The sequence below is a fragment of the Globicephala melas genome, chromosome 21, assembly GCF_963455315.2.
Source record: "Globicephala melas chromosome 21, mGloMel1.2, whole genome shotgun sequence".
In the NCBI taxonomy this organism is placed as follows: domain Eukaryota; kingdom Metazoa; phylum Chordata; class Mammalia; order Artiodactyla; family Delphinidae; genus Globicephala; species Globicephala melas.
This window is the reverse complement of record NC_083334.1, coordinates 23,472,625-23,493,481: the sequence shown is the minus strand read 5'-3', so window position 1 is coordinate 23,493,481 and position 20,857 is coordinate 23,472,625. Positions and strand designations below refer to the sequence as shown.

Here is a 20,857-nt window from a genome sequence, read left to right as displayed (position 1 = left end):
CTGATGGAAGGTAGTCTTTTCAGCTGAAGTGGTAAACAAGAGAGGGATATGGCTTGGGAAATAAAGTTAAGATTCTATGTTGAAAATACTGAGTTTGACACAAAGCTAAATGGTATAGAAAGACAGTTAGAAATATGGAAGGAACTAGAACCTGGGGAGAAGGTCAAAACTGGAACTGCACATTTGAAGTCTCCCACAATGAAGGGAGAGTTGGTTAAAACCTTTGAAGGAAAAAAGCAGAGAGAAGAGAACCAAGGCTGAGCCCATTAGGAGGTGGGAGAAGGAAGCAGAACCAGCAAGGAGTCTATTCATGAGAGCTGAGGTTTTTTTTTAATTAATTAATTAATTAATTTGGCTGCCATTGGGTCTTAGTTGAGGCATGTGTGGTCTTAGTTCCGCGACCAGGGATCGAACCCGAGTCCCCTGCATTGGAAGGCGGATTATTAACCACTGGACCACCAGGGAAGTCCCAAGCTGAGGAGATCTTAATTCCTCAAAGAAATTTGATAGTTACTTAGTCATCAGTACTCTTATTTCTACAGAGGAAATAAAAATGTTGACTCAGGGAAGATTTGATGGGCAGCTTCCCAAGTGGAGACTTTAACAGAACTTGTCGAAACAGAGAGTGTGGTGGCTGAGAAAGTGTTTGGTTCGTCCATAAAATGTTGTGATTATTTTACAAGAGTAAACTCCATCTGTGTGACCTATATTGCATTTTCCTACATAGGTGCCAGCCTAGGAATAACCAGTGATGGGTTTTTTCAGCTGGAAGAGTTGCCTAGGTAAGCTGCTTTTCTTCCTGACCTCCGTGTTCATTCTCCCTCAGTTTCTCCCAACACTTCTACCTCCTCTTCCCAACTGTTAAATGTAGGAATTTCCAGAATTCTGTTCTACCTCTTCTCTTTTTATGACCTTGGGTCTCTCATCCATGAGTAGCCCGCAATAAATGACTCAGATCTTTCATGCTTTTGGTCAGAGGCCATTGTAAAATTTTTAGGACCAGAATCAAATGCAGGGTGGTTTTGAGAATAAACACTGAAGCCCTAAAACTGTTTTCTTTCTTCAACTTGATAGAGCATCAGTTGATAATGTGTCTAAAGTGATTCTGGTCTTCAAAGCAGCTAGTACAGAGGCATCTGGATAAATGAAGGCTCTGTCAGTCTCACAAAAATAGGTTTTCTGAAATTGGCCTTTATACATGTTTGTCCTAATAACCTTAGTAGACTTCTGTCATGGATTTAGATAACACGGAGAGAAAAAACATAATGAGGAGGATTGTTTCTCTAATTTGAAGAAGCTGCCAATTGCAGGCTTCCTTGATTAGAGGGGTCCTCCCTTCACTCATGATAAGTGATAGGGCACCTGGGAACTGGAGGCGGGACCCTGTTAGCCCAGAGTTTGGCCTTTATTTCCTTCTGAGTAGCACTCACCCTGCAGTCGTCATTGCTCAACTCTGCTGCTCTCTCGGCAGGTGCTGCCAGTGCAGTGGGAAGTCTTAATCCCGCGCTTTTCCATCAAGGCCTTTCTGGAGGGTGACTAATAATCCCTGCTTGTTCCTTTACCTTAATTCACCTGGAACCACAGGTGGTTCATCAGGGACAAGAGGGCATCTTGGCAATTCCATAGCTGCTGTGAAAACGTCCTGTTACGACATTCAGACCAGGTCATCTTCTGACTTTGAGAAAAGCAAACAGGCATTTTAGATTTGCTGTCTGTGGGACAGGGCCGTGTGTTAGAGAGCAGCCTTTCTTTCCTCATGATCTGTTTGGTTTTAGGTGTGAAGGATATGAGACATGTGAGAATATATGCAGAAATGTGGTCATGACTCATAGTGTTTAAATGGTAACAATTCAGTCTGGACTCAAAGAAGCTTCATTCTAGATATCTGTCCATTACCTATTTTTAAACCATTTATTAAACTTGTGCTGGTAGCACTACAAGTTGAAGAAAGGAATGTATGTGTGTTATAAACAGGACTCTGGGAACATAGGAAAATGAATTAACAATTGGTATATGATTTTTGTCTTCTTTTTTTAAGACTCCTTTATCATTGTTATGTTGGTAAGTAAGTAAATAATCAAAGAAGGAACAAATTTATAGGCGAGGTAACATGTGCTCTGGGCTGTATGATCCAGCTTTTACCCTCATTGGGCTTATGGTTGAGGGGAGGCTGGAGCGTGGAGTCTGTGGAACATTGTGGGACAAGAGGTTCTGACGGCCACAATGAGGGAAAGAGAAGTGCTCTGGGGACTCAGCAGAATATAAGATTGTTTCTAGGTGGTGGAGGGCTCCCAGGTGTGGCTGCCAAAGTGTCTATGTCCTCAGGGTGAGCCATGGCCTACCCCCTCTTCTCCTGGAGACTCTCCAAGACCAACAGGCATTGAGGGCACGAAGGAGATTGTGCTTGGTTCACAGTTTTTACCTAACTTACTGAGTTTTTCATGTACTGAAGACTGGTGTTTTAAATCAAGACTCCAGGGGCTTCCCTGGGGGCGCAGTGGTTAAGAATCCGCCTGCCAATGCAGGGGACACGGGTTGGAGCCCTGGTCCGGGAAGATCCCCCATGCTGCGGAGCAACTAAGCCCGTGCACCACAACTACTGAGCCTGCGCTCTAGAGCCCGTGAGCCACAACTACTGAAGCCCATGCGCCTAGAGCCTGTGCTCCGCAACAAGAGAAGCCACCGTAATGAGAAGACCGTGTACTGCAACAAAGAGTAGCCCCCACTCACCACAACTAAAGAAAGCCTGTGCGCAGCAACAAAGACTCAACACAGCCAAAAATAAATAAATTAATTAATTAAAAAAAAAAAATCAAGACTCCAAAAGCCTGGATGTCAGCTCCCCAGCCTGAGCTTCAGCTTGTTAAGACCATGCCACTGTCTCCTCATTCCTCTGGCAGTCTCTGTATCACAATGCAGAGCTTGGGAATGAAGCCAACATGAAGTGCAAAGCTGAGCATCTTTAAGGGACCAGGTCCTGACACATCATTGGAACACTTAGATGCAGCCATACCTGAAGTCAGGACTTCTCAGTTACATGAATCAATAAATTCCTTTTTTTTTTTTAAACCAAAAAGAAAAAAAAGATTGTTTCCAGTGGTTACTTTAGTGGTACGAGGTGGACTAGAGGGGACTGTGGAAGCTGAGGGGGAAACACTGAGCTCCTTGCAGATTTTTGTCTCCTCTCTGAAGAAGCCAAGACGTTTCACACGTGTTTCTCGTATATCCATTCTGCTGGGAATACTTCTCCCAACCCTTGCCAGAGCTATTCATCTTTCAGGAATCTGGAGTGTTTCTGAGCCCTCTCCCCTGCAGGAACTAAGTGTTGCCCTCTGAGCTTTAACAGACCCCTGGGCATGTTTCCCCTCAGGAATTCCTCAAGGACAGGGATCGCTACCCATTGTGTCCAGTGCAATGCTTAACAGAAGTAGGACTTACATAAGAAATGTTTGGGGAAGAGAGAGAAGATGGAGAGAGGAAAGAAGAAAGTAAGGAGCGAAGACCCAAAGAAAGGAAAAGTGGTCAACATATAATAGGAGAGAGGATGGTAGAGATGGAAGAAGAGCTACTTCCTAGTTTCCAGACTAGACATTTCTCTTTTTATACACTGGGCTGTAGGATAAGAGCATCCTTACCTCTAATACATAGCCATTCAGGTTCATACCTCATCCTCCATCCAGACCATAGCCCTCTGAAGGCAGGGAGTCACAACATAGGTACCTTACTTGTAGAAGGTACTAAAGAAAGATTTCCTTTCTTCTTCCCTGATTGCTTTCTTCTTACCCAAGCATTGCACCAGTGGTAGGACCATGCTTTAGAGAACTCCAGCCCTGAAAGGGTTAGCTCCAGCTGAAGGGCACTTATTCTGTATGCTGCAGTGATTACTCTAGGGCTGGGCTTAGCTTCTCCACCATGGACTCAGACCTTCACCCAAACATTTATCTAGTGTTTAAGATGCTTTTTTAGACCAGAATTTATTCAGGGCATCTAGTTTCATTGCAGATCTATGCTACAAGTTAAAATGGCTTGCTTAAATTGGCCTTTCATCATATTGCAAAGATTGATAGAATTTAGCAATGATCAAGGGAAAATACTGAGCCAGAGGAGAATAACGGTGGTGAGGATTGTGATGCCAAAGAAAGGAACAGAAGAGATATTTGAAGCCATAACGACTGTCACTTTCCCCAAAATTAATGTCAGACACCAAACCACAGATCCAGGGAGGTCAGAGAACACTAAGTAGGATAAATGTCAAAAAACTATACCTAGGCATATAATTTTCAAACCGTAGAAAATCAAAGAAAAAATTCTGGAAGAAGCCAGAAGGATGAAACACAGCTGACCTATAAGGGGAGCAAAGATAAGAATTACAACAACTCTTCAGAAACTATGCAAACAAGAAAGTGGAACATTTAAAGTGTTGAGAGGAAAAAACCCTGCCAACATAGAACTCTTTACTCTGCAAAATTATCCATCAAAATTGGCGGACAGGGCTTCCCTGGTGGCGCAGTGGTTGAGAGTCCGCCTGCCAATGCAGGGGACACGGGTTCGTGCCCTGGTCCGGGAAGATCCCACATGCCACGGAGCAGCTGGGCCCGTGAGCCATGGCCGCTGAGCCTGTGCATCCGGAGCCTGTGCTCCGCAAAGGGAGAGGCCACAACAGTGAGAGGCCCGCGTACCACAAAAAAAAAAAAAAAAAAAAAAAAAAAAGGAGAAATAAAGACTTTCTCGGACAAGCAAAAAACAAAAATTGTGGGGCCAATTTTAGTTTTAGGTGTGAAGATCTCTGCATAAGGAATTGTCTCTAGCTTCAAAGGGTTTTTATTTCCTCTCTGAGGAAATGAAGCTAAGTAATTTTTAAAACACCTAAAAATATATTTCCGTTCTACAGAAGGATATTTTCTACTTAAAATTACTGTATTATCCTGGATTGGATCTTGGGACAGAAGAAGGAAATGAATGGAAAGACAGGTGAAATCTGAATAAAGTCTGAAGTTTAGTCAACAGTAATGTACCAGTGTCAGTTTGTTTTTTTTTTAGCGGTACTCGGGCCTCTCACTGTTGTGGCCTCTCCCATCGTGGAGCACAGGCTCCGGATGCGCAGGCTCAGCGGCCATGGCTCATGGGCCCAGCCGCTGCGCGGCATGTGGGATCTTCCCAGACCGGGGCACGAACCCGTGTCCCCTGCATTGGCAGGCGGACTCTCAACCACTGCGCCACCAGGGAAGCCCGCCAGTTTCAGTTTTGACAACTGTACCATGGTTTATAAGATGTTAACTTTATGTTTTTTTAATTGAAGTGTCGTTGATTTACAATGTTGTGTTAATTTCTGCTGTACAGCAAAGTGACTCAGTTATACATATATACACATTATTTTTTGTATCTTTTCTATTATGGTTTATCTCAGGACATTGAATATAGTTCCCTGTGCTATACAGTAGGACCTTGTCCATCCATTCTACATCTGCTAACCCCAAACTCCCAGTCTATCCCTTCCCAAACCCCTCTGCCTTGGCAACCACAAGTCTGTTCTCTATGTGAGTCTGTTTCTGCTTCGTAGATAAGTTCATTTGTGTTGTATTTTAGATTCCACATGTAAGTGATACCATATGTTATTTGTCTTTCTCTTTCTGACTTACTTCACTTAGTATAATCTCTAGTTGCATCCGTGTTGCTACAAATGGTGTTATTTCGTTCTTTTTTATGGCTGAGTAGTATTCCATTGTATATATGTACCATGTCTTCTTTATCCATTCGTCTGTTGATGGACATTTAGGTTGTTTTTATGTCTTTGGTTATTGCAAATAGTGCTGCTATGAATGTAAGATGTTAACTTTAGGAAAAACTGGGCAGGGGGTATACTATCTGTACTCTCTTTTAAACTTTTCTGTAAATCTAAAATTATTCTAAAATAAGTTTATTTAACGATCTTAACCCTCTACTCTCATGGTAGCCGCAGTGTCATCGTTGGTGCTGGTTACATTGCTGTGGAAATAGCTGGGATCCTTTCCGCCCTGGGTTCTAAGACATCACTAATCATACGTCATGATAAGGTAAATTCTATCCTTTTCCTTGATGTGAATCTTTTTAAAAATCTACAGGGAGAATTTTCTCTTATGTTGTCATTAAATACTAGGGTGCAGAGCATGTGGAGCTGGTTGGTCTGTTCCACATGGAGCCGCTTTGAAGGCATCTGAATAAGGGCTTACATCCTTCCCAGCCACCAACTGCTAGTTGATGATACTGATTTAGATTTGATCAGACTGGCTGGTGTTTCCATCATGAAGTGGTAGATAGCATGCCTTAATACGACATACATCCTTAAATATAAATATTAGTTAAATTGAGCTAACTCTCAGGTTAATTTCTTATTCTGAAAATCAATTTAATATGATCAGATAGTGTTGGATTATTAACACTCAGTCAAAAAATTTACTAAATTCTTTGCATTAAAAGGAAACGTATCAAAGATATTTGCACACCTACGTTCATCGCAGCATTATTCACAATAGCCAGGAGGTGGAAACAACCTGTGTCCACTGATGAACGGATAAACAGAATGAGGAATATCCATCCCATGGGATGTTATTCAGCTCTAAAAAGGAGGGACATTGTGACACATGCTGCAACATGGATGAACCTTGAGGATATTACGCTAAATGAAATAAGCTAATTACAAAAAGACAAACACTGTATGATTCCACATCTATGAGGTACCTAGAGTAGTCACACTCATAGAAACAAAAAGTAGAAATGGGGTTGCCAGGGACGGGGGGGAAAGGGAATGGGGAGTTATCGTTTAATGGATACAGAATCTCAGGTTTTTTTGTTTTTTTATTGAAGTATAGTTGATTTACAATACTGTGTTAGTTTCAGGTGGACAGCGTACTTATTCAGTTGTATATGTATATATTATTCTTCAGATTCTTTTCCTTTATAGGTTATCACAAAATATTGAGTGTAGTTCCCCGTGCTGTACAGTAGGTCCTTGTTGGTTATCTGTTTTATGTATAGTGGTATGTATCTGTTAATCCCAAACTCCTAATTTATCCCTCCCCACCACCCCCAGAGTCTCAGTTTTGAAAGAGGGAAAAGTTTTGGTTGCACAACAAAGTAAATACACTTAACACCATGGAACTTCGTACTTAGAAATGGTTAAGTTGGTACATTTTTTTTAAAATTAATTATTTTTATTTTTGGCTGCGTTGGGTCTTCATTGCTACGTACGGGCTTTCTGTAGTTGCAGCGAGCAGGGGCTACTCTTTGTTGTGGTACGCAGGCTTCTCATTATGGTGGCTTCTCTTGTTGCAGAGCACAGGCTCTAGGCACGTGGGCTTCAGTAGCTGTGGCGCACGGGCTCAGTTGCTCCGCGGCATGTGCGATCTTCCTGGACCAGGGCTCGAACCCCTGTCCCTTGTATTGGCAGGCGGATTCTTAACCACTGCACCACCAGGGAAGCCCTAAGTGGGTAAATTTAATGGTATGTGTTTTCCACCACAATAAAAGATAATAATAATAAAAGAAGCTTATAGATCATCTCATCGACTGGAACCTCATATTGTAGATGAAGAAATTAAGGCCAAGTGAGGTTTCATGACTGCTAATTAATATCAAAACTAAGAGTCAACGAAATTCTGAGAAAGCTCAGGCCAATAGTCTTTCTGGTAAAATTCAGCCTCCATGTTTCTCAGTACTTGATTAAGTGTTGCTTTATGTGTTTTGTTGATTAATCGTGACTGAGCACCACTAGGTTGTGGCACAGTATTGGAGCTTTCAGAGACACCGTGTGGGGCAATAACAAGAGTGTTGGCCTAAGAATCTGGTCCCTAAGAATCTGGCCTTCCCCAACAGGTGTGTGACTTGGACAAGTCATTTAATGCCTTTGGAACATTTATCAGATCTCTGACAACTCAAATGCAATGACTCAAATTCCTGAGTATTTGAGCAAATAGGGGGGCAGATGAGGGAAACCGATAATACTGGTCAGTGTGGACTCCAGAGGACTTTCTCTTTGGCTTTTAGACTTGTCCTAAAATTAACCCCCAGGAGATTTTTGTCCTGAAGAATGTTTTTCATAGGTCAGTATTATTTTGCATTGCTGGAATATGTCCAGCAAATTAGATGGCAGGAGAAAGGCAGAGGTATAGGTAGCCTGAACCTAATATATAAATAAGTAAATAAATCACATCAGTTTATCAGTAGAGTGGATAATTCCTGCATTTGGAAAATTGGCTTGTGGCAGAGAGCCACATATATCTGGGCTTCCTGCCCTCCCCCACCCCCAGTACATTCTCCATCTTCTCCCCTTCCTGGTATAACTCCATTCTAGAGCTACTCTATGAATAAATCACGACCTCCCACCTTTACCCCACCTGTGTGTTATCCCGAAGAAATCTCTAGAGAAAGAAGGAGGAAGTCTAAGTAAAGAAAAGTTGCTAGGGACTTCCCTGGTGGCTCAGTGGTTAAGAATCCGCCTGCCAATGCAGGGGACAGAGGTTTGAGCCCTGGTCCAGGAAGATCCCACATGCCGCGGAGCAACTAAGCCCGTGTGCCGCAACTACTGAGCCTGTGCTCTAGAGCCCGCGAACCACAACTACTGAGCCTGCGTTCCACAACTACTGAAGCCCGTGCGCCTGGAGCCCGTGCTCCGCAACAAAGAGAAGCCACCGCAATGAGAAGCCCATGCACCACAACAAAGAGTAGACCCCACTCGCCGCAACTAGAGAAAGCCTGCGCGCAGCAACGAAGACCCAACGCAGCCAAAGATAAATAAATAAATTTATTAAAATAAAAGAAAAAAGTTGCTAGACAGTAACAACTATTATTATTATTTTTTTTCTTGCGGTACACGGGCCTCTCACTGTTGTGGCCTCTCCCGTTGTGGAGCACAGGCTCCGGACGTGCAGGCTCAGTGGCCATGGCTCATATAGAACAACATCTAGCATTCCAGAAGAAAAACCAGTGTTTTCAACTTTGTTGGGAACCTTAATTGGAATGGAGCCCATTTTTACCAAATTTAGAACCCTAAAATACATAGTTTGAAACCTTAAACAAATACTAAGACTAGTATTAAAAAAAAATCTCTAAGGCCATGTAGTTGACTTTTCTGCCTAGAATGGGCGATTTTGTTCAAGAATCTTCCCTTAAATTGTATCAGCAGGAAAGCTGGCCCTGGAATACTGAGAGGGGAAAGAGAATTTCTGGTCCCTATTCTTATGGAAAAGAGAAGAGCTTGGGAGGAGAGGAACATGGCAAAGACAGTAGAGGCATGAAGGTTGCCTATGGATTTAACTCTAGAACAGGAGTGGGTGAAGTCAGGTGTAATGCAGACGTTGGTGGTGATGTCGGAAAACAGACTTATTAAAACTCCACTCACCAGAGAAAGACAAATATTATATGATATAACTTATATGTGGAATCTAAAAAAATGATACAAATGAACTTAATCATAAATCAGAAATAGACCCACAGACAGACGTAGAAAACAAACTTCTGGTTACCAAAGGGGATAGCAGGGTCGGGGCGTATAAATGAGGAGTTTGGGATTAACATATACACACTACTATATATAAAATACATAAATAAGAAGGACCTACTGTATAGCAAAGGGAACTATATTCAATATCTTATAATAATCTATAATGGAAAAAAATCTGACACAGAGTGTGTGTATGTGTGTGTGTGTGTGTGTGTGTATAACTGAATCACTTTGCTGTATACCCGAAACTAACACAACATTGTAAATTAACTATACTTTAATTTTTTTTATAGCAGCTTATTTAATTTATTTATTTTGGTTAAATCTTTTTTTTTAACATCTCTATTGGAGTATAATTGCTTTACAATGGTGTGTTAGTTTCTGCTTTATAACAAAGTGAATCAGCTATATGTATACATATATCCCCATACCCCCTCCCTCTCGCACCTCCCTCCCACCCTCCCTATCCCACCCCTCTAGGTGGTCACAAAGCACCGAGCTGATCTCCCTGTGCTACGCAGCTGCTTCCCACTAGCTAGCTATTTTACATTTGGTAGTGTATATATGTCCATGCCAATCTCTCACTTCGTCCCAGCTTGCCCTTCCCTCTCCCCGTGTCCTCAAGTCCATTCTCTACGTCTGCGTCTTTATTCCTGTCCTGCCCCTGGGTTCTTCAGAACCATAATTTTTTAAAGATGACTAAAAAGAAAAAAAACTCCACTCATAGTGCAGCCGTGAATGAAGAAGGACATAAGAGGGGGGTTGATACTGAAATTTCCCTCCCAGGTTTGTAGCATATCTTTAATGAAGTTTTATTCTTTCCCACCACCCATTCCTCTGCTGCCTGTGTATACAGGTGCTCAGAAGTTTTGATTCAATAATCAGTTCCAACTGCACTGAGGAGCTGGAGAACGCTGGCATAGAGGTGCTGAAGTACTCGCAGGTATGACCGAGCCCAGGGCGAGCTTACGGCCCTTGGTCGTCTATCTGTTGTGAACCCCACTAGCTTTATAAACACAAACTACCCCTACCCCAGTCAGTTTATTCTTTTCTAGAGTATTACCAAGTCTTTTCTTTATCCTCAGAAGCTGCATTTCACATTAATGTTTTAATGAAATCCAAGGTATAAAAGATTAGAAATCTGGAAGTTGAATTTAGTTTAGTTAGAACTAAAACTACAATTTTTGTGCTCAAAGGCCTCATTGAACATCCTTATTTTTCAGGTTTATACTGATTTATATTTATTTATTTATTTCAGGAAATATTATTATGGAATCTATTTTTTTAAAAGTCTTTATTGAATTTGTTACAATATCGCTTCTGTTTTATGTTTTGGCTTTTTGGCCGTGAGGTATGTGGGATCTTAGTTTCCCGACCAGGGATCAAACCCACACTCCCTGCACTGGAAGGTGGAAGTCTTAACCACTGGACTGCCAGGGAAGTCCCATGGAATCTATTTTTGAAAGAACACCTTTGGGTTTTGTAGATGGAAACAATGACAAAGTTACTTTGTATTTTTTTTATTCTCAGGGAATCACCTACATGTCAGATTTTTCCTGGAGCATTAGCCTTGCAAAAATGACTTTCTTCCCCAAAGCTTTGCCCTTTCAGCATAGGCCATATCATAAATAAAACAATAAATGTGAAGTTGCTTTGTAAATGCTGAAGTACTGGACTGGTGGTTAAGGTCAACATCAGAATCCCCTTGGGACTTTCACTAAACTATGTATGCCCTTCCCTCTCCGGATCTGATCTTATCCTCCTCTCCCAAGCCCTGATTAAGAATGTCCAGGGAGGAGCAAGGATGGTGCAATTTTTAAAACTCTCTTAATGATGCTTCTACAGCCGTTTCCTCCCCCGATTCCAGCTGCAAATCACTGTGCTTAGATTTGTGGTTTAAAATTTTATCACAGTTTTGAAGAAGTACGCTTTAAAATACTGTTTTTCTTTTTTCTTTTTTTTTTCGGTACGTGGGCCTCTCACTGTTGCGGCCTCTCCCGTTGCGGAGCACAGGCTCCGGACACGCAGGCTCAGCGGCCATGGCTCACGAGCCCAGCCGCTCCGCGGCATGTGGGATCTTCCCGGACCGGGGCACGAACCCGTGTCCCCTGCATCGGCAGGCGGACTCTCAACCACTGTGCCACCAGGGAAGCCCAAATACTTTGTTTTTAAGCTGAAGCATTAGGGTCTTGATATGAGTTGGCATTTCTGGCTGCTGGCTGATTTGGAGCCACCTAGGATATCATCTTGGTTCCAGAGAGTTCCAGTGTTGGTGGCTTTTGGGCAAAACTAAATGTGTCAGCGTGTAAGACTCATATGTAGGATTCAGTGGAGAGTTGTTAAATGTTAAGAATTCTAGTTTCCTCTTTATTTGCTTTCCTTCCCATCCCCACACCCCCAGTTAACAAACTGTATCTCCCAATAGGTCAAGGAAGTTAAAAAAACTTCTTCAGGCCTGGAACTCTGCATGGTCACTTCAATTCCTGGTAGGAAACCCACCTTGACCACCATTCCAGATGTTGACTGTCTACTCTGGGCCATTGGACGGGACCCAAACTCCAGGGGCCTGAATTTAAACAAACTGGTAAGCTGACCTAGTCTGCCTACAATGTTCTATTTTTTTCCCCCAGTTTTATTGAGAAATAACTGACATACATCACTGCGTAAGTTTAGGACATACAGCACCATGGTTTAGGACATACAGCACCATGGTTTAGGACATACAGCACCATGGTTTAGGACATACAGCACCATGGTTTAGGACATACAGCACCATGGTTTGATTTACATACATTGTGAAATGATCACCACAAGAGGATGAGCTAACATCCATCTTCTCATGTAGATACAGTAAAAGTAGAAAAGGAAAAAGGAAAACATTTTCTCTGTGTGTTGAGAACTCAGGGTTTACTCTCCTAACAGCAGTGTTATCTGTAGTCACCGTGTTGGACGTTATATCCCTGGTATTGTATTTATTTATATTGTAACTGGAAGTTTGTACCTTTTGACCACTTTCCTTGCCTAAAACCTTTTTGAATCGGTCAGTAGTCCTGTGATTTCCCCTGATCCAACCCCAGACCCCCCAAAACTTGAGTGGGTTCTGTTGGATTCTTTTCTGTTTAGTCCATGTGTCCAGTTTGTCATTAAATCCCATTGCTTCTGCCTTTGGAATGGAAATAAAGGTTTTTTTTCTGGTGTCATCACCCTAGATCAGGTCATCGTCTCGCCATTTCCTGACTAGCCTTCTCCCTACAAATTTCTTTTTTACTATGATACCTGTCTCTTTAAAGCCCTATAATGATTTCTTCTTGTCTGCAGCTCTAATCCTAATGGATGGTTGTGTGACTCGTCATGGACATTGTGGCACTCGGGGATGGGTACAGATGTGAAGCTCATCTACCAGTGCTATAGTTAGCATTCTTTTTTGTTCTTTTAAATTTTGAAGGACAGTCAAGTATAGTAGCCTGGGGTGTGGGTCAAGTATTTGTTGATAAATGGGTGGTCTCATAACTAGTAAGTGGCAGAGCTGGGACTTGAACCCAGATCTCCCAGCTCCAAAGGTTTTACTCTTAAACACTACACTACCTACTCCCTATGCCTGCTGGCCTTCTACTTCTCACATGGGAGTATATACACCGGGGATCTGCAAAGCCACAAGATAAGCATGACACATATTCTTGGGGCAAAAATTTGACTCAACGTATAGGGAGAAATTTTGGTTAAAGGAAACATTGATATCTTTTAGAGTAGAATACAAATTTTGCTTGGATTTTTAAAGATAAAACTGTAAACTTCAAAGAAGTCTACTTTTGATGACCGCTTCAGGCTGTGCCTGTCTAAAGTATGAGTTAGCATGCTTCAGGAGGAGCACTTCCAAGGAACTGAAAATCACTGTCTTAGGTGGACTCCACGGGGATGCCAAGTACCATGTCTGATAGTTGAGTGATTCCTTTTCAGGCTTGCCTGGCCAGCTGAATCGTACAATGCAAACAAGACAAATCCTGTTAAAACTCCTCAAAACTGAGTTAAATATTTACCTTTTAAATTAAGCAAAAGATATGAAACCTGCCAGCTTGCTAAGATGTTTTTCGTCTTGTGGTTGAGTCTTGTGGTTTCTTGGAGATTCAGGCTGAAGAGGTGCCTGAAGTGAGGCGGATCCAGAGATGTGAGCTGCTGTTTTTCTGTAGATGGGCCAAATACTTACATGTTGTCCCTTTACAATTTTAGGGGATTCAAACTGATGACAAAGGTCATATCCTAGTAGATGAATTCCAGAATACGAATGTAAAAGGTGTCTACGCAGTTGGGGATGTGTGTGGAAAAGCTCTTCTTACTCCAGGTAATGTTTCTTCTTTTGGGGGCTAAGGGAGGCTCTGTGTGTTATATAAAACTGTTCAGGGCTTCACTGGTGGCGCAGTGGTTGAGAGTCTGCCTGCCGATGCAGGGGACACGGGTTCGTGCCCCGGTCCGGGAAGATCCCACATGCCGCGGGGCGGCCGGGCCCGTGAGCCATGGCCGCTGAGCCTGCGCGTCCGGAGCCTGTGCTCCGCAGCGGGAGAGGCCACAACAGTGAGAGGCCCACGTACCGCAAAAAACCCAAAAAACTGTTCAGCTCTTCATAGTCAAATCAGCTCAAGCAGAGTTAAAAGGCTGAGTGTCTTCATGTCATCAAAATGGTAAAATGTGTTGAGATAGATGTTGGTTGGGAACCTGACATGTTATGAGTAATATTCATTTTTTCCTTTAAAAATGCTTTGAATAGTATTTATTTTTCTTTAAAAGATTTTAAAAATGCTTGGTGAAGACTGAAATTTTTATACAGATGATACAGTCATCTTCTGAAGAATGCTGTAAATTAGAATCGAAGTTGTGTTGGTGACAGTGGAAGGAAGTGGCATTCTTTTTTTTTTTTTTTTTTTTTTTTTTTGCGGTATGCGGGTCTCTCACTGTTGCGGCCTCTCCCGTTGCAGAGCACAGGCTCCGGATGCGCAGGCTCAGCGGCCATAGCTCACGGGCCCAGCCGCTTTGCGGTACGTGGGATCTTCCCGGACCAGGGCACGAACCCATGTCCTCTGCATCGGCAGGCAGACTCTCAACCACTGCGCCACTAGGGAAGCCCGGAAGTGGTATTCTTATATGACTGTTTAGTCTTGATACAACCTGATCCCCATCCTCAGAATCCCATACTTCAGCCTACTTCATGAGTTAACTGGCGTCATTTCAAGCTCTTTGTCCTGCTTCTGCTGGTGGTATCCATCCATCTGCTTTCACCTGTACCCCTCCGGGGCCTCACCATCCTTTCCAAAATGGCCCGGGTCTTACTCAGAATGGAAACACACACTCAAAACTTTTTAGCTCTTTTAGGAAGCTCTCTCCACAAAAGCAAACTAACAAGCAAAGTTTCAGAACCTTCATAACATAATCTAACAGCTGAAAATTTTGTTGAGGTGAAAAAAATTTCTTATGTATCCTACTGATACCTTATTTTGGAAAAAAAATTATCAATTTGAAGTCTAAAATTAATAACTGATGCTTTTACTGAACTCAGGTCTTTTTTTTTTTTTGACCGTTAGGAATAAAAACAGGCAAAGGAGGATAAACTTTAAAAAAAATCAATAAGAAATAAAAATAATTTTAAAAAGAAACAAAATATTCCTGTGAAATGACTGTGGTTATAAAGTAGAATTGAGGATGCTCGAAACTAATGTAGTTTGCTCCATAAATATATCAAAAAGCTAATGTCTGCATTAAGAGGTGACTTGCCAGATGGTTGGGAACTTGTAAATGTGTCTTTTGTTTTTTTTTTTTTTTTGGTCATAATAGAATGTACAGAATTCACATAAGCCAATAGTTTTGAATTGTTAACTAAGGTATTGATAGGTCTGTTATTATATTGAACTAGATATTGTAATGAGCATTGACAGAAGACTTTGTCAGAACTTTGTATGTTAAGCCAGATGGATAAACGGTTAGTAGAATAATCCTGCTATGTTAAGATGAACAATAAGCTAAACACTGATTTAAAAATATCTTTGTAGTTGCGATTGCTGCTGGCCGAAAACTTGCCCATAGACTTTTTGAACGCAAAGAAGATTCCAAGTTAGACTATGACAACATCCCTACGGTGGTCTTCAGCCACCCCCCTATTGGGACAGTGGGACTCACAGAAGGTAGGTGTTTAAAAATAAAGGTCATTTATGGTTTCTTCCCTTCCTCTGCTAATGTTAAACTAGGTGTGTGTCAGCTGACTAAATCTATCTTAGCCCCCGAGTTATATTTCTTTTTAGCTACTAACTTCTCATCACAGGTCCAGTTTCCTCCCCAGCTACTAGTACTTTGAGAGTATAATTCCTTTCCCCACTCCACCCTATCTGTTTGATTTTTTAAGCTTTTTTACTTGAACTAATTTCAAATTTAATGAAGAGTTGCAAAAATACTACAGAAGACTCCTGTCTACTGGTAACACTTTTGCTGTATCATTTTCTCTCTATACACATGCACACACACTTCAGTATCTGTTTCCTAAGAACAAGGCTGTTCCCTTACAGAAGCATAGCTTCAAATGAGAATATTTAAGTGGATACAATATTATCTAAACTTTAGACCTTATTCAAAGTTTGCCTGTTATCTCAGATAATTTCATTTTCAACATTTTTCCCTTCAAGTCCAGGGTTCATTCCAGGATAATGTAGTATATTTAGTTTTGATACCTCTTTGGTCTCCTTTAGTCAAGAGAAAGGATTCCTCAGCCTGTCTTTTGTCTTTCATGACACTGACATTTATATTGTAGATTGTCCCTCATTGTGGGTTTTTTTTTTAATATATTTTATGAATTCATTTTTGGCTGCGCTGGGTCTTTGTTGCTGCGCACAGGCTTTCTCTAGTTGCGGCGAGCAGGGGCTGCTCTTCATTGCGGTGCACAGGCTTCTCATTACAGAGCATGGTCTCTAAGTGCACAGGCTCAGTAGTTGTGGCTCGTGGGCTCTAGAGCGCAGGCTCAGTAGTTGTGGTGCACGGGCTTAGTTGCTCTGCGGCATGTGGGATCTTTCTGGACCGGGGCTCGAACCCGTGTCCCCTGCATTGGCAGGCAGATTATTAACCAGTGCGCCACCAGGGAAGCCCCAGCTCATTGTGGTTTTGTTTGATATTTCCTTGTACTTTGATTCAGGTTATGTATTTCTGGCCATCTCTCTGATAGCTCAGTGGAATTGTTTAAGTTTCTGATAGATGCTTTTTTTTCCCCCCTGTGCATTATAGATGAGGCCATTTATAAATATGGAAAAGAAAACGTGAAGATTTATTCCACCACCTTTACCCCAATGTATCATGCAGTTACCAAAAGGAAAACAAAATGTGTGATGAAAATGGTTTGTGCCAACAAAGAGGAAAAGGTATGGGAAAAATCCAGTAAGCTCAAGACTGTCTTCAAGGTTGGCAGGGATGGGGTATTTTGGTGAGGTGGGAAGGAAAGACCAGGTAAAGCTTTCTCTGATTCAACTGGCACAGTCCCACCTTTATCTGTCTCTCTCTCTCTCTCTATTGTGGTTCTTCATAATATTTCACATAGAAAGAAGGTTCCACTACTTCAAAAACATAAGTGGAGGGGGGGAAATTCCCTGACAGTCCAATGGTTAGGACTTGGCACTTTCACTGCTGTGGCTCAGGTTCAATCCCTGGTCAAGGAACTAAGATCCTGCAAGCCACACGGTGTGGCCAAAAAAAGCACGTAAAATATAAAGGGGAGAGGTCGGGATTGTCATTGACCAGTAGGCCAGAATAGATAGGCAGCTCAGAAATATTGGTAAGTGTAAGAATTTAATGTAAAAAATTTAGACTTAACATATTAACATAACCAATCAGTGAGGAAGAAGTTTATTTAGTAAAATGTTCTGAGATAATCAGTTATCTATTTTTGCTTTAACTTTCTGAGGAACTGCCAAAGTGTTTTCCAAAGTGGCTGTGTCATTTTATGTTCCCTTCAGCGACGTGCGAGGGTTCCAGTTCTTCCTCACCTTCGTCAACACTTGTTACTGTCTTTTTTTATTGTAGCCATCCTACTGGGTGCAAAGTGGTATCTCATTGTGATTTGAGTTTGAATTTGAACAGGTTTTTTTTTTTTTTTTTTAATAATTTTTGAAATAGGTGTTGTTTTGATATTAGGTCAGCCTCTTGGGCTTTTCTATAAATTGAATTAAATATTAAAGTGGAACTTAGCAATATGCCTTGGGAACATGGCTTTGTGAGGAACAGTAATTTAACTGAAGATTCAGGTATGGTTTCCAACTTTTCTTATTAAAAAAGAACATAGTCTGTATCTAAATCAGTGGCCCTTACACCGAAAGCCACAAGATGGTCCCTGGCTTCTGGCTTATAAAAATCAACATCACTGACAGTTGACAGAAGCAGAGAATCAGTGCAAAGAGAAGAAAGTAAGTGGTTTGGCAGGAAGATAAAGGTTGCTGTTTCTTGCCCTGAATGTTCCTCAGTAGCCTGAGATTTCCAGTTGTTGAATCAGCAAGGTCCTTACTTATCTCTTCATATCAGTTATTTCTTTATGCCATTTATCATTCATTCATTTGGTAAACATCACCTGACAATCAACTGAAGAGTAAGAACTGGGATACCGTATGGAGAGAAATAACATAAGGCTCCTGCTATCACCAGAAGCTCTTTGTAAATTCAATTTAGATCACAATATCTAAAAATTTGGCTGACTGTATATACAGTACATGATTTGGGATTTCTTTGTCTTATTTTGAGATACACTTTTTTTTTAATTGTAAAGAAACGTATAACATTAAGTTTGCATCAATCATTTCTACGTGTAGTGTTCATTAATATTAAGGATATCCTTGATTTGTTTTTAAGCAACGTATTTTTGTGGCTAAGTTTTATATTCTCTAACTTTGCTTTTCAGTAGTCTACTGACCCCAAAAGTATTTGCTGGAGGTGAATATTAACTAGTCATTTTAAAATATATTTAGAAACCTGACTGAAAAATGTGATTTGAAACAAATGCCTCTTGCTGGTCATTTGTCCAGGCAGCCAGCACGTATGGGCTGAGTGCCTCTAAGGGCTGTCTTTGTGCTCGGCCAGGAGGGTAGAGTGAGGAGCAGAAGTGCGCAGGGTCCCCTCCATCTAGAGATTAACATCTCCTGGGAAAGATGGACTGTAATTGTCCAGTCCCCAGATGAATACAACTTTGCAGTTGTGATAGAACCATGATGGAGAAATATTGGGACTGAGAGCTCACATGATGGACAATTTAACTTGGTCAGGAAGGCAGGTGTAGCTATCTGAAGAATGAATGGGCTTTAACACTTAAAAGAGGGGAGGAAAGAGTGTCCAGACAGAGGGAACAGCCTGTGCAAAGGGGAGAGCATGGCGAATACTCAGGACAGGAGGAAAGCTGGTGAGTCCAGAGTGGGGAGAGCTGAGTGAGGTAGGCAGGGGAGGGACGTCAGGGCTGCGCGGGCCATGTAGGCTGTGTTATGCTATATTGGGATTAGAGATGTAAGTTTTTTTAGAGGTTTTTAAATATCAGGTATCTCTCATGACTAATAAAAAATTTATTAGTGTACCTGATAAAAAAAATTGTGTGTGAGTGTGTGTGTGTGTGTGTGTGTACCTAGAAGGAGATTCATTACAAGGAGCTGACTCATACAATTATGGAGATAAAAATTTTTACTTGAAGGATTTTTGTCTTTTCTGTCGCAGGTGGTTGGGATCCACATGCAGGGAATTGGATGTGATGAAATGCTGCAGGGTTTTGCGGTCGCAGTAAAAATGGGAGCAACAAAATCCGACTTTGATAACACTGTTGCCATTCATCCTACCTCTTCGGAAGAACTGGTCACCCTTCGTTGAGAACCCAGAGACTCGTATGGCCAGCAGCTGGACCACTAGACCTTCAGAAAGGCGCCAAATCATCACGTTTCCTTACCATTCCCATTGTATGTATTTCTTTATTGTAATCAGGATCTTCCAGTAGTGGAAATTTTCAGTAAACTTATTTATGTAATTAGAAATCTGTTTTGTTATCCAGGATTGATTTTCATTTGATTACATCTCTCGATAATTACTATTTGTTTTATTAATAGCTCTGTGCTAGCTGTTTTTTGTTTTGTTTTAGCCTCATCCTAAGTATAAAACCACATGAAGTACAGTGAAATTAATGTACTTGAATGAATATCACTTGCTAATTTTTATAGAGGAAGATGACAGCTGCTCTTCACATTTAAATAATGCAAGTACAGAGTCATTTTTTTTTTTTTTTTGAAGCCAGTACTGCGCTCTGCATATTACAAAGCTGCTGCAAGGATGTGAGTTTTCTCTAAAAGCATGTAACTTGAGAGGCCTGCCTCCTGTATTTTATTCTTTCTTTTGTTCTAAATGATTAAAAATGGTCTGTGTTACTTTTATGAGATGAAGTTCATCAGATTTGGGAAAGATTTGAGGAGGCTGGTTGCACAAGTGAGAGGGACATTTTAGAAGTGATCCGTGTTTTCAGATGTACTTCAAAAGTCCTTTCCTCTGCTAAGAGTTCATAGTTCGGTGAATGATTTCAGTTTTTGTATGTATTCTTGTCATTTTATTTTTTGAAAACTATTTCCAAAAATCTGAAAATAAAATTACAGTCTTTTCTTCTTATAAAATTTGTTATGAGTTTATGGGTAACAGTTCATTTTCTAAGAATATTTCACATTGAAGGGTCAGATGCCAATAGTGAGCTACCCTAAGTCGGCTTAAGACCTTATGGGGGAGAAAAGAGATTTCACTTTTATAAATAAAGACCAGAGGTATAAAAGAAACATTTAGCAAATTTAATAGTTGAGTTGGAAGCACAGTCTAGAAATCATATAGGTTTTCATTTTAATTTTTATTTATTTATTTTTTTTTTTGCAGTACGCGGGCCTCTCACTGCTGTGGCCTCTCCCGTTGCGGAGCACAGGCTCTGGACGCGCAGACTCAGTGGCCATGGCTCACGGGCCCAGCTGCTCCGCGGCGTGTGGGATCTTCCCGGACCGGGGCATGAACCCGTGTCCCCTGAATGGGCAGGCGGACTCTCAGCCACTGCGCCACCAGGGAAGCCCAAGTTTTTAGCATTTTATTTCCATTAGCCTTTACCAGCTACATAAGCTGGTTAAATTTTTCCATGGCTTTCAGCAGTGACTTAATGCTACTGACCTCTGTCATTAAGCTTTTACTGAATGTCTTTCTGGTTAGCCATGGCTAGGCTGCTGCACTGACAAATTAAGTAAGTCCAGTTTCAAAGAAAGAAAAATACCACTGGTAACCAGGTAATGTAAATGTTGCAGCAAGCAAACAGGGTCTAAAAACCCGGACGTAGACTGACATGACACTGCCCCCTCTCCTCCA

At 41.5% G+C, this 20,857-nt stretch overlaps 1 protein-coding gene across 3 annotated transcripts in view; it reads left to right on the top strand.

Moving 5' to 3' along the window:
• The window catches only part of GSR (glutathione-disulfide reductase), a 59,201-nt gene extending 39,443 nt beyond the window's left edge, over nucleotides 1-19,758 (top strand). For all 3 annotated transcript variants that reach the window (XM_060291604.2, XM_030832587.3, XM_060291603.2), the window contains exons 6-13: nucleotides 728-782; nucleotides 5,954-6,053; nucleotides 10,335-10,421; nucleotides 11,904-12,062; nucleotides 13,706-13,817; nucleotides 15,517-15,648; nucleotides 16,736-16,869; nucleotides 19,196-19,758. In XM_060291604.2, coding sequence (XP_060147587.1) covers nucleotides 728-782; nucleotides 5,954-6,053; nucleotides 10,335-10,421; nucleotides 11,904-12,062; nucleotides 13,706-13,817; nucleotides 15,517-15,648; nucleotides 16,736-16,869; nucleotides 19,196-19,345 — 929 coding nt within the window. In that variant the 3' untranslated portion in view covers nucleotides 19,346-19,758. The remainder of the gene's footprint in view (nucleotides 1-727; nucleotides 783-5,953; nucleotides 6,054-10,334; nucleotides 10,422-11,903; nucleotides 12,063-13,705; nucleotides 13,818-15,516; nucleotides 15,649-16,735; nucleotides 16,870-19,195) is intronic.
• The last annotated feature ends 1,099 nt before the right edge of the window (nucleotides 19,759-20,857 follow it).